At 44.8% G+C, this 20,168-nt stretch overlaps 2 protein-coding genes across 4 annotated transcripts in view; one reads left to right on the top strand and one right to left on the bottom strand.

Annotated features, from left to right (window-relative positions):
• Positions 1–688: 688 nt before the first annotated feature.
• On the top strand, positions 689–3,967 carry CRH (corticotropin releasing hormone). The gene is made up of 3 exons (XM_017812503.1): positions 689–701; positions 2,295–2,399; positions 2,938–3,967. The coding sequence occupies exon 3, from the start codon at positions 2,953–2,955 to the stop codon at positions 3,484–3,486; it is 534 nt and encodes a 177-aa protein (XP_017667992.1). The 5' UTR covers positions 689–701; positions 2,295–2,399; positions 2,938–2,952; the 3' UTR covers positions 3,487–3,967.
• Positions 3,968–5,647: 1,680 nt separating this feature from the next.
• TRIM55 (tripartite motif containing 55) overlaps positions 5,648–20,168 on the bottom strand; it is a 35,226-nt gene continuing 20,705 nt past the window's right edge. For 2 of the 3 annotated variants that reach the window (XM_017812500.1, XM_017812501.1), the window contains one exon: positions 5,648–6,163. In XM_017812500.1, coding sequence (XP_017667989.1) covers positions 6,044–6,163 — 120 coding nt within the window. In that variant the 3' untranslated portion in view covers positions 5,648–6,043. Of the gene's footprint in view, positions 6,164–19,149; positions 19,238–20,168 lie in introns of all 3 variants that reach the window. The other variant, XM_017812502.1, reaches the window with a different exon arrangement.

The following is a 20,168-nucleotide window of genomic DNA, read 5'->3' as shown; positions in this document are numbered from 1 at the left end:
CAGTAAAAAGGGGAGAAGAAACTGGCGGGTTGTACAGCTCTTGTGAAAATTTGAGAATCCTAGCCCGCTTCTATGTTGTTTTTGCTATACCTGGATTTCTTTAAGGGATAAAACAGGCCAAAAGAGTTTGCCTAAAGGGACCTAAATAATACTGTAATTGATTAAAAATGAAACATAACCTGAGCTAGTTCTCATTGGCATCAATCTTTCGGAGGGATGCAGCTCTGTATTATCCAGATTTTATCCACAACATTAAAAAAATGTATTCAGATCAGAATTCTTCCTTCTTTACATCTATGATCACATTATTTTAAGAGGTTTTGTGTTTTAAAGAGTATATAACCTAAAAATGGAGACACGGTGATAAAACCCACCCCAGAGCACATCTGAAGGGTTTGAGTTTAGTAAGTACCTCTTACATTTTCCATCAACTGATTGAACTTAGCTCCTGTGTCTTTGAACCTCTTGTTCTCACTGAAAGCCGTGCTGACACGCTTTAAAAGCATACAAATAGCTTCTGCTGTGACTAGCTACACAGTGTATTATGTTCTGTAATACGCATTTCAGTTCATGAATGCCTGAGCTAACAGAGGTAATGAAGAGCTAAATCTCTGATATTACTACTTGTTTTTCCATTTGTTTCTTCATGATGCGTAAGATCTGATTCTTTGGCACTTCACCAAAAGCATCCGAGGCTGGAGGTAGGTATAACTAAAATTGAAGTGTATTACATGCCTAAGGAGATGCTCAGAATTGGGCTGCGGCCAACCTAATGCATTAAGTTGTTTGAACTTTGTTATTTTATTAAGGAAATGGATTGCAGATTTATCACTTATTTAGCATTGATAGCGTATGACCACCTGTTCTGTTGCAACACCTCACTATGATGGGAGACACGCAAGTGCGTGACCCCAGGCATTTACAGGCTAGGCAAGATAAAACCAGTAGGTTTTCTGTAAAATTTTCCAGTTTAAAGGGGAGGACATGATTGGTGCTGCAACCGAGGCAGTGAAGAAGCACGGCTGAGATGCACTGGAGAGGATGATGGGATGCAAAAACGGCAGAACACACATTACACACAGAAGGGGTGTTGGGCAGAAGTCATTTCTATAGGCAGCACTACTTCCTGAAGAGATCAGAGGGCATGAAATCCAGCTGGAGAGGTTGGTGTAATATGGTCTGGAGCCTAATGGACATGGGAGAGCACTTCAAAGAGAGCTCCACGTGGGATTAGGATACCCCGGAGGGAGGGTGCCTTAGCTGAGGAGGGCAAACAGGGAGGTATATGGCCATGGGTTGAAGAGGTGGGGAAGATCAGCTAGTGGAGTCGAGGAGTGGGGAAAAGACCAGTTGTTACCTCCACACAAGAAGTGGGAAGACAATGGAGAGGAGCACGGGCCAGACCGGGGGAGCGTGAGCCGGCAGCGCGGAGCCAGGGCCGGGACGAGCAGGCGGCGGCGCAGGTGGTGGCAGGGGAGGAGGAACGAGAGGACCGCGGCCCGGGCTGCGCTCCCTTCCCCGGCAGATGCTCCCGGCGGCCCCGGCGGCGGCGGCCCCGGACGTCCCCGCCACCCCCGGGGGCTTTCCGCCCCCTCTACCGCTGGCGGGTCCCCGGGCAGCCCCGGTGCCAGCGATGCCGTGGGTCCCTCCCGGCACCGGCACCAGCACTGGCATCTGCTCTGCCTCTTCCCTGCGGGCTCGGCTGCGCCTCTGCCCGCTCTGCAGGGCAAGCGCTGCATCGGCCTGCCCGGGGCGAGGAGCAAAGCGGGATTCCCGCAAAACGCGCGCCTCTCGGAGCCTCCTGTACTGACCCGCCACAGTCGCCCCTTGCGGGCGGGATCGGAGGCGGCGGGGGCCGAGCAGGACCGGGGATAGGGGAGGGAGTCCACCCGGGATAGCAGCCCCGGCCCCGCAGGGCTGGCCCGTGAGTGGAAAGTTTCCCCGGAGTGACCCCTCATAGTACGCGCTCGCTAGGAAATCTCATTCAAGTATTTTTGTCAATGGGGTGGGGGGGGCATCCTGCTCCCCGGCCCCCGGCCCGGCTGACGTCACTGCAGAGGCGATAAATATCTGTTGATATAATTGGACGTGAGATTTGGGGTTGCGATAGCGAAACTCTGCCCATCGCCGCTCCGACGGGCCCCCATGATTTATTCAGCAGTAGATCGGGGCACGCAATCGGGCTGTCAGGAGAGCGTCAGCTTATTAGGCAAGTTCTGCGTGATTCCAGGAGAGGGTCTAAGCTATAAAAATCCCGCGCCCCGGCTCTGATTAGGACCAAATCTGATCCCAAGTTCGCCAGGAGCCGACTCCGAGGGACAGCGAGAGGAGGGACGCCGGGCACTGCAAAGTCCCACCACCCGCCCTGCCCTGCCCTTCCACCGCCACCGCCGCCCCAGGTAAGTGCGGGGCCGCGCCTGGCGCGGAGAGGGATGCGCTGCCCTGCGCTGAGCGGGGCTGAGCGCGGAGTCCCCCAGAACGTGGGTAGCTGCCCCGACCGGCCATGGTGCGGGGAGACTCGGGGGAGCGGACGCTAGCACCCCGCAGCTCTTGGGGAGAGCTGCCCCTCCTCAGACGCTCCACTCTCCCCCTCGCCCGGAGTGGGTGAAGGGGCGCGGGTCCGCGCACACGCGGGGACTCTTTGCAGGGGTTCAACCCAGCTTGGTCCCCGGGATCTGTCCAGAGCTGCCCCGCGGGGCTGTTCTGAGAGGAGCAGCCGCCTCGACGGCGCGGGTGGACGGGCCGGGATGAGCGCGGTCGGGCGGCGGTGTGCGGTATGCTGTGTGCGGTGTGCGGGGCGCGGAGGGGCGCGGAGTGGCGCGTTTCAGCACCGGGACAGCGGCGGCGGGGGCGTCCCGTCCCCGTCCCCGCTCTGCCCTCCCCGCCGCTGCGGCTCGGCTGTGTAACCCAACCCCCGTTCCTCGTCTGCCTCCGCAGATTTGGGCCCCGACCATGAAGATCCCGCTGCTGGTCTCCACGGGAATTCTGCTGGTCGCCCTCCTGCCCTGCCAGGAGTGCAGAGCTCTCAGCAAGAGTCCGGCAGCCGCCTCCGGGGCTCTGCACCAGCCAGATTTCTTCCAGCAACAGCAGCAGCAGCAACAGCAGCAGCAGCAAACTCTGCCTGTCCTGCTCCGCATGGGAGAAGAGTATTTCCTGCGCCTGGGCAACCTCCACAAGAGACCCCTTGGCTCTTTCTCCGCCTCCTCCAGCAGCACCAGCCACCTACAGCCCGAAGCCTCCGCCAGCAACTTTTTCCGGGCGGCGGTGCAACAGCTGCAGCAGCTGCCCAAGCGCTCGCCGGGGAGCCCCGAGAACGGCGAAGCCGAGGGTGAGGCCGTGGAGAGGGAAAAGCGATCCGAGGAGCCCCCTATTTCTCTGGATCTGACTTTCCACCTCCTGCGAGAAGTCTTGGAGATGGCCCGAGCCGAGCAGTTAGCCCAGCAAGCTCACAGCAACAGGAAACTGATGGAGATAATCGGGAAGTGAAACGGCCCCGCCCCACCTTGCCAAAGAGATTCCGCAGTTAGCACAAGAATAATTACACCGTCCGATGTACCATAGTGCTGCTCTGATGTCATCTCTTTATTTTTATATAGCTTTAAACCTAGAAGGGTGTGCTCCGAACAGCCTCTGTCCCTTGACTAGCATGCACAACCGTGTACCAAGTGCAGAAACTCGAGTGTCGTTCGTAACCTCCCCTACCTTTATTTATTTCTCCATTTCCCAGTTATTCTAGTGCCATCGCTACGTAGGGATGTGTGAGCATTGGAAGAAATGGTGCCAAGAAGACAGAAAACTTTTCTGCTAGGGGCAGGGAGGTGGGAGGGGGAATCTCTGTAAGCTACTTTCAATTCACTTTTTTTCCTGTAAACATTTTCAAAATAAAACATCTTTTCAGCGCTCGGTCGATTTGGTTGTGTAAGAGAATGTTTAATATTTATATTTTTAATAAAAGCTGCAAAGTAAAGACGACTTGATAGACTTTCTTGCCTAGACGCCTAAGGGTTGCTCCGCCTCCTTCAGCGCTTACCGGGGCGTAGGGGGGCACCCGCGTCCGCGGGCACCCGGGGAGCCCTATATAGCCCCCGGGGATGTTTTTCCCCTCCCCGCCCCGGGAAGCCCCCGTCCCCGCCGGCTCTCCCAGAGGTGCGCCCCGACGGGGGCTGCCCCACGCCGCCGCCCTCGGCACAGGCTACTCCCGGGAACGGGGTGTCGAGGGCAAATCGATGCCTCCTAGCATTGCCGAATCCCATCTCGGCAACCCCCCGAGGGGGCTCATTGGCTCCTACCGCTGTGGCTGGGGCCGGGCAGCCTCCTCCCGCCAGAGCGCAGCGATGGGAAAGCGGTGAGGCGCTCCCGCATCCCTTTTACGTTTTCATTCTGGCTCTGCACATCCTCCCCGCACCCTAAAGGGGCAGATTCCTCCGCGCTTTGGCTTCCCCCGTCCCGGTGGAGGTGTCCAAGAGGGCTCCTTCCCGGGGGCTCTGAGTATGTGTGGAGAAACTGCCAGAGGAGCTAGGGGGAATCTCCCAGGACGACTGGGAGAATATAGAAAATTCCTCATCCCGAACCACGTCCCAGAGAAAAGCTGCTCCAGCAGCCGGAGGCGATGCGGTGGCGGTGCTGGGCGGCGCTCTCTCTGGGCTGTGAGAGTTCCAAATCTTTACGTGGAGCTCGCCTGTGCAGCCCTACAAACTCTCTCAGGAGCGTTCTCCGGGGAAAACAGATACCGACAAGGGCTGATGTCACTCAGGCCAATAGCGGCAGATGTCCAGGACGGGGACTAACCCCACACAGCCTGCTAACTGGTCTGCACTGCCAGCTCACCAGTCCTGCTGGGACACAGCGCAGCCCTACGACCTCACACAAAACTGTATTGAGGGCCTGGCTCAGGGATCTGGGAAAGATCCACATGTAACCCTAGTGCAGAGCTTGACACCTGGTCCCCTATGGCACCAAGCACTCCTGGCAGCCTTCCAATCTCTCTTAAACACTACTGAGAGTTGACACCCTGCTCCCAGTGACAAAAATTGCAGAATGCCACCTTAAATAGAACTTCTAGAACTTCTTTTAAGTCACAAATTTGATTTCATTAGATGGATAAATATCTGCAAGGCACATGGAACAGGACAGTCAGCATCTGCCTTTTCTACAGCGCACCATTGGGACTTCAAATTAAACCTTGACTGAGTACCTGTGACCACCTCACTGCATTCTGATTTCATGTAAGAACATGCCCCCTTTTCTACACACACTGATGACTGAGAAGACATAGACACAGATTATGGCTGGACAGGCTGGGCAGCACTACAGCATTTGCCCCACATATTCAGAGCTGTGTCCTGCATCCACGCCGGGGGTCTTGGCCAGTGCTTTTGGTGCATGCATCTTCCTCATTCCTGCCACTGGGAATCTTCCTTACAAATAAAGTGTTTATGTGAGGGTCATCTGTTGTGGCTTAGCAGGAAGAGCAAGTCCAAAGGCAGAAATGGCAGCTTCCTTCTTTCCTCCCGTGTTCTGCAGCTGTGGAGGCACTGGTACTGTCAGACACAACCCTGATTTGGGGCTGCTGAGGATGTGATAGTGTCACTGAAGTCCCCAGCACCAACAAGTGGAGATACAGGAGGATATTGAGAAGAAACATTGGTTTGGCAAAGGGTGGTATTAGTGAATATCATACCAGCATTTTAGCTAACAACACTGATGAGGCGCTTACCCCTATGAGGGGATGTGCCAAAAGGTGAGTAACAAAACACTAGCAGTGCTCAACGTAAAGCTGTAGTGATGCTACTTTCCCCTTGCAAGTAAAAAATTATTGGAAAACACTTTGACTACAATATAGTATAGTAATTTGTCCCCATGCTCCCATCCCTCTCAGATCTATCATCTCAAGTGTATGATGTGGAGGCCAACTGAGTTCCTGGGAATGAAACCTGCTCAGATGCCCCTTTCCAGGCCAGTTTCTTTGCTGACTGCAGCCAGGCTGCCTGTGCTCACGGTCCCTCCCAGGAGAAGCACACCAGAAGCCAGCCAGAGTGAGTCATCATTCATTCAGTGAGTTCAACCAGGAGAAGGAGAAAACATGACGAGCCGGCTCGTCACCCCTCTCACTGCTCACAGGCGCTTCCTCCACTCGTCCTTGAGCGTATGGTTCAGAACCAGTCTGCAAAGGAAGAAAAGGTTGACAAAGGGAAGAGGAAAATATGAATTGCACTAAAATCCTTCAGATTTCACAACATGCAGGAAAAGAGAATGAAGTGGGAAAGAGGGGAAAAGGCAGGGAGCATGGAAATTTGGGGAGGCCAGCCAGACTTCTAACACCAGAGAAGTCAGAGGGACTTTTGCCATGACCACTGGCAGAGGAAGGACTGTGGCAGGTGAGTATGTTACATCTGTGCAAAGGGCTGTCCCGATTAGGACCTCTGGAATATTATAGCACTGAAGGTGATTAATGCCTGTTCAGAAGAGATTCTGAGCCAGCTTGGCTTGTGTAGCTGGGCCTCCAGATTGATGTGAACCAAAGCCAAAAGTTATTGCCAGTGCATTGCCACTCAAAATGATTCTTGTTCTGCTGTTATGAAATCTGCCTTGGATGTGTTTTCTGTTTTTTTTTTTCCTTTAAAGAATTTTAATATTTATTTCACTTCAGTTTCACTCAGATCAAGAACAGGAAATAAATAATACAGAGATAAAAGCTTCTGTTTATTTCCCATTTTTGTTTGCATAGGTATCCCACACGTACAGTAGAAAAATGAATCTGGACATGATATACTGTAGTTGCTAATTAAAGGAATTTCTAAAATTAGTTGAATATTTAACAGACCAGTGTAATAGGTGGAAATATTTTACTAGTTCCAGTGTTTTCAGATCCCTTTGGCAGAGAATGAAGACATCTTTGTGATAGTATCAAAAATCCTATTAAAAATAAAATACATAAAAATTGGTGATTTGTTAGCTAAGGAATGCCTTATGTCTTCATCATTAAGACCATAGTCTAACTTGCAATACAGGATTTTTTCCCTCTATATTTCTAGATATGCACATACATCATTGTACATTCTTAAAATTAAAACAGCTATACTGCCAGCCTTCTTTGTGCAGAGTTTCACCTTACTTTGGGAACTGCAGCATGATCTCAGGTGAACTATTTGATGTAAACATACTACTCAATAGAGGGGAAATGACAAAATAGTATCCTCTGAATTTTAACATGTCCTGAAATTGTCCTAAAACAGAAAGTTACCAAAACAGTGATGCTAACAGACATATCCAGCAAAAAACATGGAAGCAGGGATGCTTATGAGGAACTGAAGCATGAGATGGATTATTTTCCTAAGCATTTTTGTAAGTACTTACTATTAAAGTTTGCCACAATAATTAGTAAGAACTATTTTACACTAGTTAAGTGTAAATTGGCTATTGGGCTTCATTCTGGTCACTACCTATTTAACTGTCATGACACCAACAAACAAGACAGTATGAAGACATGAAAAAAAAAGTAGCTCCCTATTTCTTTATTCACCGTGCCATTTTTAGACCCAGATCCTAAACTGGAATAGCCCTATTTATGAAACATTACCTGAGAAACTGCTTTAATATTTGAAATGTGGGCTAATCTTTGACTTAGATTCATATTTTCAAAGCATGGTACTTATTGCTACTCGCTACAATATACAGGGGACCCTGAATATACAGGACTCAAAGGACATTTTTGGGCAAGGATCTTGCAGAAGAATATAGTTTTTGCTTGCTAACTTTATAATGTACTTTAATGAGAGCACAAGCATGGTGAAAAATGTGGGAGAAATAGCTGCCTACTTGAGTGTGGAAGTTCATTTTCAGCAATGCCAATGAGAAGGGTTGTTTCCCAGACTTATGCAAAAGTATGGTAAAGAATTTGGCCCAGGGGACCAGATCTTCAGCTGAAAGGCAGGTAGCTAATTGAGTCCTGAATATAGAAGATCTTCATGTCACACCTGCGAAGTGCTGATTGCAAACCTTTCAACCTGATTATAAAAGTCAGGTTTCAGCAGTAAATACATGGCTAGACTATCTGAGTTATATGGGACTCAGGGCTCTCTTGATCTTGGTAGATGTAGGAGCGTAGGTGGTTTATGAGTCTTCTGTGATGCTGAAAATTTTGCCTTTATTTTTGGAAGGGCAGTCAGAGTGCCTGCACCAGCCAAGAGTAATTTTGAAACTGGTTGTGCAATTTTGTGCACCGAGCCCTCAGCAGTGTGTGTAAGCAGGCATGGGACAGCCCTCCTTACTTCTCACTCTGTAAATGGATAGGACTGGCAAGAAGTTTAAAACATTTTTATTCCTTTTTTTTTTTTTACGTAAACCCACACTGATACCTTGTCATTTCTCTTCCTGTGCAATATAGGCTTCCTTTAGCACTTCCACTTGCTATTCTAACCAGCTACTATACAGAAATTTACATTAAATCAGGATTAACTTTGAAGCAAAGTACTATCTATGGGCTTAAAATTATGCAGCTTGTTTCATAGGATTTGGACCTAACATGTTAGAAAAAGAAGGCACAATGTAATGACTTAGACTGGCAAGGTGACTGCATTACCTTGTTAACCAACACTGCTGGTACTGCATTTCAAACAAAACAATCTTTGTCTGCATCACTGCCAAAACTGTATTTCATAATGTGTTAACTCCTTCATATTTTGCTGTGATGACATCTTCCTGTGTCAGCAAAACAATGTTGGAGCTCCAACAGATTCCCACTGGGTTTGGCTGGATGAAGCATTTGCTCCCTGCAGCTCTCTGGACTCAGCAGGCTGCCGGTCTGCAATACCTCGATGTGCCTTTCCAAGAGCTATTGTTTTCCATTACACCCAGCCAGGAGAGAAGCAAGCACAAAACTGATAATATGGACATTCCCTGGCTTTTAGACTTGTGTTTTCACAGCTGTGACACTTCAGAGTTTGTGCTCTGAGTCGTCCAGTGACTGAGGTACATTCTCTTCATGTAAGACAAGAAACCACCAAAAGTTGCCAGAAGCAACTCCATCCATGTTATTAAGTCTGTTTCCCCCTTCCACCAGCAGCCTGCACAATTCAGAGTTATACAGTGTGCTGGGGATTGTCTGAGACAAAGGTTTCAACTGTAGATTTTACAGAAAACAACTTTTTTTGGAACCAGGATGTGATTCTGAAAGGCAGAATGCAGAAGCAGGTCTACTCAGTGTCACTGGGATTCAGGCATCTGACTGCTCTCTAGTTCGTTGGAATCTTGTACCGGACAATCTTACTCTCCCTGTTACCACAACTCTGCTGAGAGAGGAAAGCTTTGTGCTGAGCATGGCACAGCCCTTGCCACATGCCTTTAAGACAGTTCAGATTCAACACTTCATCATGTCTGTCCATTGCTATTAAGTAACTTTTGTCAAGCTTCTACCTGAGCTTTATCTTAGCCTTGGAGATCTCATGGGTAGGGCTTGTGTTTCACATTACCTAGATTAACAAGTCCCAACCCTTGATTTGGGTTCCTAACAGTAATAAGAAATAACTAAAGTGTTTACCTCAGATTACATTAATCACATTAGGCCAATGCTGAGAGAGTGCTGAATACTTACACTTTGATTTATATTCTCCCCTGTGGTGTTGAGTGACATCAGATGATGCTTTCAGTAAGCACCAGGAATTTTCACCAGGCCAGCTCATGAAGTGGGGAGGGAAGTACAACATGCATGACTGATGGTTGGTTTTGTTTTTCCCATAAAAGCAAAGTCCAGGCTGGAGTTTACATGCCAGTTCTTTGGAGGTGCTGAGCAACCACAATTCCCACTGAGCAGCCATTCAGCACTCCTCAGCATCTGGCATACTAGAATTTGTATGAATAAACAGTATAAGGATCTCAGAGTTGAGCCTGATGAGTACTTTCAAAGTTGTAGTTATTCAGCATCTGTCAGTATTTGCTTCCTTAAACAGGGGTCTACTTAAATCTGTATAAGGTTCTTGTAAAAGAGTGTGGAGAGGAGGAAAGAGGTGAGTGGGATGGCTTTATCATAATATTTTCATTTATTAGGTCCCAGCAGTTATCCTATTTATGCTGGGGAAAAATATGAAGTCTAGGTCTTCTAGATATTGAAGTCAACACATCATTTTCCGCTCTACTACCACGAATCTCTGTAGCCTTTAGGTACAGACACTGGGATCCATATCGCCAAACTTGAGTCATCCAGAAATGAGATATCCATTCAAGCAAACTGGATTCATCTCCTTCAACGGGAGTGATGAGAGAAAGGCACAACCAAAGGGTGATTTGTCCCATGCTCAAAGAAATGGATTGCCCTCTGGAGGCACCTGTTTCTTTCTACTGACTCTAGAGATGCTCTGTGTGACTAAGTTAGACTAGGTCTACCTTTTAAGTAAATACACAAGGGAGATCCCAGCCAAGTATTTCAGAATATCAGAAAACTGCTTAATAGGAATTGAGAATTTTGACTGCATTTTTATTTTTACAAGATCACTAACTCTTAAATTTAGGAAGTGGGGAGGAAAGATGAAGGGTCTTCATAATCACTTTAATGCAGATGGAGAGATGGTTGGTTACAACCTATATGAATGTTTTTTGAAGCAACAATGCTAACCAAAGCAGGTTCTGCACCTTGGGTCCCCGTCCACCTCTTCCTGCTTTGTTTCCGTGGTTCACTTCCCATTTGCACTGCTGCAGCTCTTTGCAGGGATGTGCTAAGAATGGGAATGTCACTGGAATGACATCAATTTTTTTTGTTGGTTTTTTTGAGGTGAAGGAAGATATTTTTAAACCTGGACCATTTGAATGATTTGATTCCAGCACAGCTCAACAAACAGCTGCCTCAGCACAATTGCCCTGTGAGTGGTGGCATCTGGGCAGCAATAAGAAGCAGAGCCATTTGGCAAGAAACTCCTAAATCACCTTTGCTGCCAGAGGAAAAAATGAATCTACACTCTTAGAGTCACAGTGCCTTCACTGCCTCCTCTTGACCCAACAAGAGAATAAGAGTGTGAATTTGTTAGAAAGTGTGGGTCTTGGAGAGACAAGCAGTGAAAATAGAGGTTTCTTGTTTCTAGGGTTTCTGTAGCCTCGGAAAATGAGCAAGAAAACAAATTTAATTCCCATTTTTAGCTGGCTTGTTTAGAAACAACCCCCAGTGTTGACAAGAACAGGCATGATTAAAAAATGCTAGCTGGTTGCAAAGCAATCACAAAATCTGTAGGCTATGTTTGTCTGCCTCAAATGTCAAGTGTTACACTTCTGGCACTTAACACTTCCAGGCAGTGGAAACAAAGGGAGCACAACAGGTTATTTTTAAATAGTTTAAACTTTAGTTCAAGCATTTTGTTTTTATATTTTTATTCAGTCTAGCTCCTTCAGCACAACACCTGGCAGCTGTCACACAAATCACAACAACATTGTTTCAAAGCTAAGAGGCTGCTTATTTTGCAAGGATATTTTCTTTTTTATTAGCAGGAACCAACAGAGTATTCTCTAAAATAATTGCTATGATTACTTGCCACAGAAATATATAAGGTAGCAGACAAAGTAATATGCTCCATCAGTCACAGAATTAGACATATCACTCTCTTAATAGTGGTCAGTAATGAATTTTAAAAGTCCATAGGGAGGAAATGCCTTTTTTCAATAGATTTTGATTATATTACAATTAACATCATGTGGATAATGTCTAATGCAGAGTCTCTTACATAATGACCTTAAAGAGACCAAATATGTTTCAGAGGAAAACAATCTGGCTAGTTTATTTTGGTATAGGTTCCACACATCTCCCATGGGACATGGAGGTCCAGATGCTTGAACCTGTGGTGGAAACAGTTTTAGAGAATGATGTGGGAGAGAAGCTTTCTTCTAACCATTACTTGGGACAAAAGGAAATACAGTTCCCTTATTTAAGTCACCTTTTTTTTTCACCACTCAAACAAAATAAAGGCAGAAATAACATACTTGTGTAATATTTCACCCATTGCTGCACCTCATTGCTCCAACTTTTTGTTGAGACTGATTTAACTACAGATTTGTATAAAACCTAGTCCTGCCACTATACAGGAAAACAAAGGAAACCCAAGAGGAGAGTCTTAAAAATACATGAATATTAAGACTGCACGACTAGAAAAATCTGTCATGCATCTATCTACATCTTTCTTCGTTCCTCTTGAAGGTTTTGAGAACCTCCTGATCAATTAGCCTTCTATCTTTTCTGCTCCTTCCAGCCTTGCTGGAGAACTGTCTAGAAAGGGAAGGATGATATGAGAGGCATAAGAGGCTGTATGAGTAAGTGGTACATACTGGCCACCAGTGCCAGAGAGTTACTCATGGCTACCAGTTCTCCCCTCTTCCTCCTACTGCTGCCTTGTCAGACAAGTATATATTACTTTAGATCAACAAGTTAAATGTGAAAACCTTCCAATAACTTCTCCATGGCAGTAACTGATCTAATCCATGCCATAGAAACTTTGCTGTTAGCTTTCAGGGAGAAGTAACAAACCTAGTAAGGGTTTGACATCCTGTCTGTCTCTGTCAGTAGTCTCTCCATTGAGTAACATAGACTGCTGTAAATCAAAGCTTTTTCTTTCTCTGCAAATGGCACTTTTGTAAATCCCATGAATTAAACAGGGTGCAAGTTCAGATTGTGACTCACCCTGGAGCTCTGTTCATGGGATCAGATAACAGAGGCAGCATAGCTTCCATGTGTGTAGACACAGCATCTCATGATTCAGGGTTGGAGCACTGCTCACATCCTGAGTGATTGACTGACTTGGGCTGTTGTAAGTATGCAGGGGGCAAGGGTGATACATGTGAATTGTGGACACAGCACATCTTCAATGGGAGTCAAAACCACACCAATGGAGATGCAGGAAGAAAAGTTGGAATGTCAGTTAAAGCACCTTGTTCCCCTTCCTCAAAGCCACCACATAACAGAAAAAGAAAGTCTTGGTCACAGTTGAAATATTTTTTCCCTCATTGGCTGTTGCTCCTACCATTTTTCCCTTGCGTGCTCATTTTTCCATGTCTGCACTTGCCTGACTCTTTACTACAACCGCAGCAGCTGAAGTTGTTAGCCAAGATATGACTCTACTCCAACAATACATTGCTCAGTGAGTAGCACTGTGAGTTCCCAGATAGATGTCTGTCACATCACACATTATAATCTCTGCTTGCCCATTAGCAATGCTGGCTTGCTTGCACAGCACTCAGCCAAGTAATGAGCAAGATATTAAATCAGGTTTTCTTCTGACCCAGGTGAAGTCCAAGGAAGCTGTGATAAGTGCTGCTCTTAGAGCTTCAGATTCAATCACAGTTATTAACCAGGTTATTACAGGATATAGAGCACAGAGCGCAGTCACTGTCACCAGAGACAAGCTTTGGAACTGATCTGCATCTGAGCAGGCACCAGTTCAATTTTTTTAAAAAGAAATTTATTTATTTTTTAAAATTAAATTTTGAAATTGTGCATAAATATAAAAATGAGTATATTTTATAAAATAAATCTCATGCCAGATGTTGAAGAGTCTCACCAGCACCGATCGGCGAAATGACAACTACCTTTCCTCAGTAAGGCATTTTGTAATATAGCAAGTCATACAGCAAGTGTTTCATCATGAATGAAAGCCACTTCTGTGTGCAGAAGTGCTGAGCCAGGAGTGCTCTGAGTGACTGATTAGTATTTTGATCATCGCCTTCAGCGGTTGAGATAGACTCAGGCAGATTTTATAGGGTGCTCTCTAAATTGAAAAGAGCAATGAGAAATTCAGATCACTTGTACTTGGGGATTGTGAGATCCTCATCCTCTGCACAGTGAAAGGCGTGATGTCTCTGTCAGGTGTCTGTAGCATGGTTTGAACATTGCAGCACCTATTGGCGCCTATTGGTGCTGGGATAACAGGGTTTTTTAATTAGTCATTGGTCTCTTACTTAATGACCTGAAGATTATTGTAAAGATGTCAGCAATATATTTCACCTGAAAACAGATATAAGACTGTTTGATATGTTCCTCTCCCTTTCTTCTGTTTAATTTTGGCTGCACATGCAGCCTTTCAATCTTTATCTCCATTTCAAACACCTAGTAGATGGGCACTGCATCCTCCAGAGTGCTCTGATCTAGCCCCTTGCCTGCTCACAACTGCAGAAAGCCTGGAAGTGACATGATATGCTATCCAAACATAGAGAGTCAGGCCCAGTTTACTAATTGTCACCACTGGGGTTTTCAATCAGATAGGCGGGCATTTAAATATTGATCCATCTCTAATGGTTACAGGACTACAACCACTGCTTTCCCTAGGTGAGTGTTTGGCTACACTGAAAGCCTGAACTGTCTCAAGGCAGTAGAATAACTAGCCAAATATTCTACAAACAGATGGTTTGTGTTTTTGTTGTGACCTAGATCTATCATGATGTGATGTAAACCAGCAACAGTTCACCCAAGATTAAGAAATATTTTTTGTTTACATTCTATTTTCCTTTCCAAACACCTTAACAATGAGCAGAACGAGTGATCCTTGGAGGATGAGGTCAAGTAGAGGTAGAATTCAATATTTAAATGAGATAGTCACAAAAAGACAATGTCTAAGTGAGCCCGGCTTTGTATTAATTTCATCAGGAGAAATCATTTTATCCAAGCTGTCATTGTGGAAATCCTTTTGCTAGTAATGGACTGAAAAAGATGAAATATACATAAATCAAATTGTATCTATGACTCACCAGACAAATCACAGAACAGTCTATTCGAGGTAAAATTTAAGTGAAGTATTTGCCACTCATATTAATTATGGGAAACTGTTGTCTGAAAGCTGATCTTAACATATTGCCCTCACGACTCATCACTGTTGTCTCTGAATCACCCAGGTAATTCTCAGAAGTAAGGGAGAGTGAGATGTTAAAAGAGGAACAATCAAGACTTTCCTGATTTTCTTGGCATGTATTGCCAAACTGAGGGGAAAAAAATCTCATCTGAACACAAAGTCAAGATACAAAGCGGAAATTTACAGGTAGAATTTGCCACCAACTGAACGTCAGCCTGAGTGGCCTCAGACTTGGCCACTATCACCCTATCACTAAGGCCCAATTCGCTAAGTCAAACTACAGAGAAGCAAAAGGCAGAATTTTTTGACTGCTAACTGAGTTCTTGCATCTAGTATTTGCCCTGTACTTCAGGTACAGCCTGAGTGCTTCTTTTTTCCAAATGAATTTTAAGATATGTTTAGGAAGAATCTTCAAACAGAGTTTAATTTGGGCTTGTATACCAGTGGATGCATAGGTCTCCTACAAAAGGCTTGGCTTCACAGAGAATAGATAACCCAATTTCATTCAGTCAAACCTTGCAGATTTTTTAATGGTATAGAAATAAACCCACCAGATTTTCTACCTAAGAAAAGGTAAAATACAGGTATATGAAGACCTAGATGGCAAATATCAAGTTGACCTTTGCTCTGTGCATTCTCATATCCTTCATTAGCACTAAACACAGTTGTTGCAGGGATCAGAGAGCTTTCAGAGCAGCAGCTGGTGTCCTGGGAGAGAGCTGCCTGGACTGTGCCTGCTGCTGATGGTAACATATAGCTCATCCTGCTCTGGGGGAAATTGCAGGAAGGCTGTGTTGGATGGGCCAGAGGGAAGGGACACTCTCCCTCAGCATCAATCCTGCAAGATCAAGCCTTGCAAGACTGCCTTCTTTTGAGCAAGAAGTCTCCTCTCTTGGAGCATCTCTCCTGAAGTGGGGACCTAGCTTCCTTACCTGAGCAGATTGGAAAGACTGAGTTTCCAATTTGGTGAAGAGAAAGGAAATTATTATTTGTGTACTGCTGCCATGCTTGTGCAACCATTCCAGTGCACCGTTGTGCTAAAATGTGGGACCATATCTTTTATATTGTGATGGAAAAGCAGTGGTACATAGGCAAAGAGCACAGTGTGACCTCTTGGCCTTTTTTTGGTTTTAAATCATCTTGTCTGTATTGTCTGCATACTGACATGACAACCAATCGGTTAAAACTTAGCTAAATACTGACCTCTCTGACATGTGATTTAAAGCTGTCTCATGGAAAAAAATTTGAAGGATCACCAGCTGAAATTGAAGTATTCAGCAGTGGGACAAAGAGAACTACAGTACATGAATACTGAGTGGACTGTCCTTATGGTAATTCTGGCAGATGGCATAAGGTTGCAAGCAAGTAATAGGAAATTTTAAAACAAGATTAACACAGGCCACTACATTAGTATTTCTCCTCCCACACAGTTCAGTCCTGATTATATTTTATATCCTCATGGAATTAAAGCACTGTACTTACTGGCTGCAAAGGGAAATTAGGTCTGACTACTGTTTGTGGATGATTAACTTGTATTTCCTTTCAAACTAAATGTATGCTCTGGAGTCCTTTGGAGCCACATGCAGCCACTTTTCTTATGGGGAGTTTGAGCAACAGAATACAGCAACCAGTACTTCATCTTAGGTGAAATTAACTGGGTGACCACAGACCCAGGTGAACACAAATCTTTCATAAGCTCTCACAAATTTACAAATTTATATGGCATTACTACATGAGAGATGTTGCCTACAAATTATGACTAGGAAAAACTGCAGGACTCCAAGATCTGTTTCTCATGCATTGGAAAGGGCTGCTTCATAATGTCTATATCACCCTCCACTAATACATTACACCCCGTAGTGGCAAGGCAGTTCATTGACGCTATTCCTGCTCCCTGTGTTTTAATCATTTGCTCCTGGTTGTCACTTGCAGGGGCTGAGACCACCCCCCCAACTTCAGACACTGAGCAGAGGCACCTGATTAGGAACAATGTCACCTCACACTCAGCAGGCAGATTGAAGAGGTGCCAAGTGTGAGCCAGCAGCAGTTGGTGAACTCTTCCTTACTGGAGATGCCTCTCACTCTCTGTCAGAGGCAGGAGCAGCCCGTGGTGACTACACTTCTGACTTAGGCACTCCCTGAAGCAGGTTGTGGCTCTCTAGTGCGGAGCTATCTATTTTGTTTATGCTGAATCATCTCCTTCTGTCCCTTCTTAGACCAAACAATCTGTACACCTGTGAGCTGCAACTCCTGTTGCCCTGCTGATATAGCCTCCTGTACCCTGGGGGGAATTTATAGATGCATCAATACAATTTCTTAGAGAAACAACCGATAAATAAAGTGAATGTTGGGAATTTAATAGGGGGGCTGATCTCTCTTTGCTGCTGAAAAAAAAGGAAATCCCTCCCGTGTATTCTACTAAAATAGGTTGAAAATAAATTATATGCTGGTCTTATGATGACAATCACGCGGATTTATATTATAACTATAAATTATTATTACAGCTATTCAAAGTAATTTTGTTGTTTGACTTTCAGGGGCTTATTACACAAAGGAACAAGGGCTGTGACCTGATCTCTCACATGAAAGATAAAGACACATAAACTGTCTAAACAGCCACCTCACTATACATGGACAAGAAAATAATTTTTATGCAAATAGAATCTGAGACCAAAATGCCTTTTCTCTTCACCTCCTTTCTATTTCATTGTTAAATAAATCATAAAGATGCCACTGGAGACCACATAGGAAGAGGTCTCAATGGTAGAAATGAGAGCTTTCCGCATTTATCTATTTTTAATTTCAAAAGGTATTTTGAATTAAAAAAAGAAAGAGGGGGAAGAAAGAGCATGATGCTATTCGCATGCCTGATTTCCCAGGAGTACAAACAAGCTCTATGTTCTCTTTTAATATTACAACAAATTTTCAAAACCAAACACAAATAAATGAAAATTAAACTATGATCCATAAATTTAATTGAGATTCACAGTGTCTGATGCTTTTCAAATTCAAATTACTGCCAGACAGTGCATCTTTTTGCATAACTTATGCAACTAAAGTGTAGGTGATAGTTTCTCCACTCTCCCCTTTTTTTTTTTTACGGAGAGATATATTTTTCAGTCATAGTGCGGGAAATTCTGCACATAAAAGCTGAATAATAATCAATTTTCATAGATAAACCATATCATGTTCAGTGCTTAGAACACAGTGCAGAAAGTAAGCAGGGAACACCAAGCATTTTTGTTTTGAAGAATAGATAATAATTGAATCTACCTGTCATTAGAGCAAATACTCACAGGTAACTACTCTTGTTTCTATCAGAGGTCTTTGGCCTTCAGTAAATAAGATTAAATGCCTCAAAGGTAACACAGAATTCTCTGCACATCATTCATATCACTTTGGAAATTGAATGCATTCATATGCCTTACCTAAGAGGGATGTGAATTTGGACGGACAGCATCTACCAGAAAAAGGGGCTACTCCAGAAGCAATGTTATGGAATAATTAAGGTTTAAATTACATTTAAATGTAATTCAAATTTGCCTTTGGGACAACTTCACTTGGTAGTGAAATTCTTAGTCCTTGATCTTGCAGTTATTTCAGCTCTTTGTGTAATGTAACCTAAGGAAAAAAAAAGCCTTTGTCTAAATGGGTTGGGATCCTTGCAAATACATGGGCCTCCATTTCAGGGCTGTGATTGGTACTCCATGCAGAGAGAGCTTTGAAAGCCTTTGCTGAAAAAGGGACCTGAAGAGGATGTGGGGTGTGCTGTGTGAGATGGGGTGTGCTGTGTGAGATGGGGTGTGAGGGGACACTCTCCACTCTCTCCATGGGAATGTCTGGAGACCAGGGCTTGAGCCACCCCCTGACGTAGCATCGGTGATTTGCTTGCAGTGGGAATCCTGGCAGCAGGATTATCCAGTGGATTTGTTTTTCCTGACCTTTACCTCTCTGATGACAACCATTAATCTCTAGCTCTTCCTCCCCTATTGGACCGAACAAGGTTGGTGCTCTTCACATCTGTCAACCAACAGTTTCTCCATCCTGCTGGTCATCTGAACAGCAACTGAAATATAAGCCCATATATCTGAGGGTGTAAACGTCTCTTTTCTTATTTTGAATCAGGGAGATGCAGTGTTTAACCATGCAGGAGTAAGCTGAAGGGTGGCATTTTAAAGGAGCGAGGAAGAAATGTTTTAGGCAGTTTGTATTGTGAACTAGCATGATGTTTCTCGGATGGTAAGAAAGGGAAAAATCCTTTAAAGCCATGTAAGAACATCATCAGATACACTATTTGAACTGTTAGTTAATGGTAAAACGAAATATTTCCTACCCATGAAAGTACAAATGTATTGAATCAGATTCCAAAGATGATGTAGTATGATAAGAAATGCCAAAAGTGTTATGCAGAATGCTAACTCCTGTGAGAAAATAAGAAGAGTGCTTCACCAGTGTTGTCATGACACAAACTAGTCATTATCACTACTTTCAGTGAAAAAGCTCTGTTTCCACAGCACTTTTCCATTATATATCTAATTGGAGGAAAGGAGTAAAAACAGTGGAGAACATCATCTGGGGGTTTAAGAAAAATAAAGGAATGCAGCATTTCAAGTGGGTTGTGTAAAATCACATGCAGGAAAGATATGAAGTTCACGTACTTAAAAATTATCACTGCTACAAAACAGCAGCCATTTTCTTCATGACATAGACACTTCTCAGCTCAGATCCATAAATCTGACCACAGCATCATTTCATGGCATCACCATCACTTGGTCACTCTGGTTTTTCTATTCTAGAGCACACTTTGCACCTTTCTGCTTCCTGAGCTTTCCTATCCCTCCTTCTGTCTCCAGCCCAGGGGTAACCCCATTCTCAGCTCTTTCCCCTGTGTCCTTCCTCCTCACATCACCAGAACCATGCACTACTCTTCTCAGCATCCTCCTCCTCCCAAAATGTCAGGATCGCGTGTGGTCTGGGAAGATATCAAAACGCAGCACCCCCAAACTCACATGCCAATGGGAACTGATATCTTTCCCATGTGCCTGTTTTCACTCTTAGTATACAACAATGAAGAGAACCAGGTACCAGACTACTGCTGTTTTCCAGACAGCTGCCCACACCAAATGCAAGTGTTGTTCCTTTGCTTGATGTAAGTTAGGACCGAGGGAAGCAGATCACAGTCAAGCAAACTTCCAGGAAATTAATCTAGTACAGATTTCACCTGCCCATGGTGAGGATTGGCTGCCTGGTCATCACTGGAACTGATAGGAAGGAACAGCAGTGATAAATTTCACTGTGGATTTACCTGCTTTTGCTAGTTCATTTGGAATATACTTAAGAAGATAAGGTCAT

This window comes from Lepidothrix coronata, unplaced genomic scaffold, assembly GCF_001604755.1.
Source record: "Lepidothrix coronata isolate B3197 unplaced genomic scaffold, Lepidothrix_coronata-1.0 Scaffold36, whole genome shotgun sequence".
NCBI lineage: Eukaryota > Metazoa > Chordata > Aves > Passeriformes > Pipridae > Lepidothrix > Lepidothrix coronata.
The sequence above is the reverse complement of the archived record's forward strand: the minus strand, read 5'-3'. Positions and strand labels throughout refer to the sequence as shown.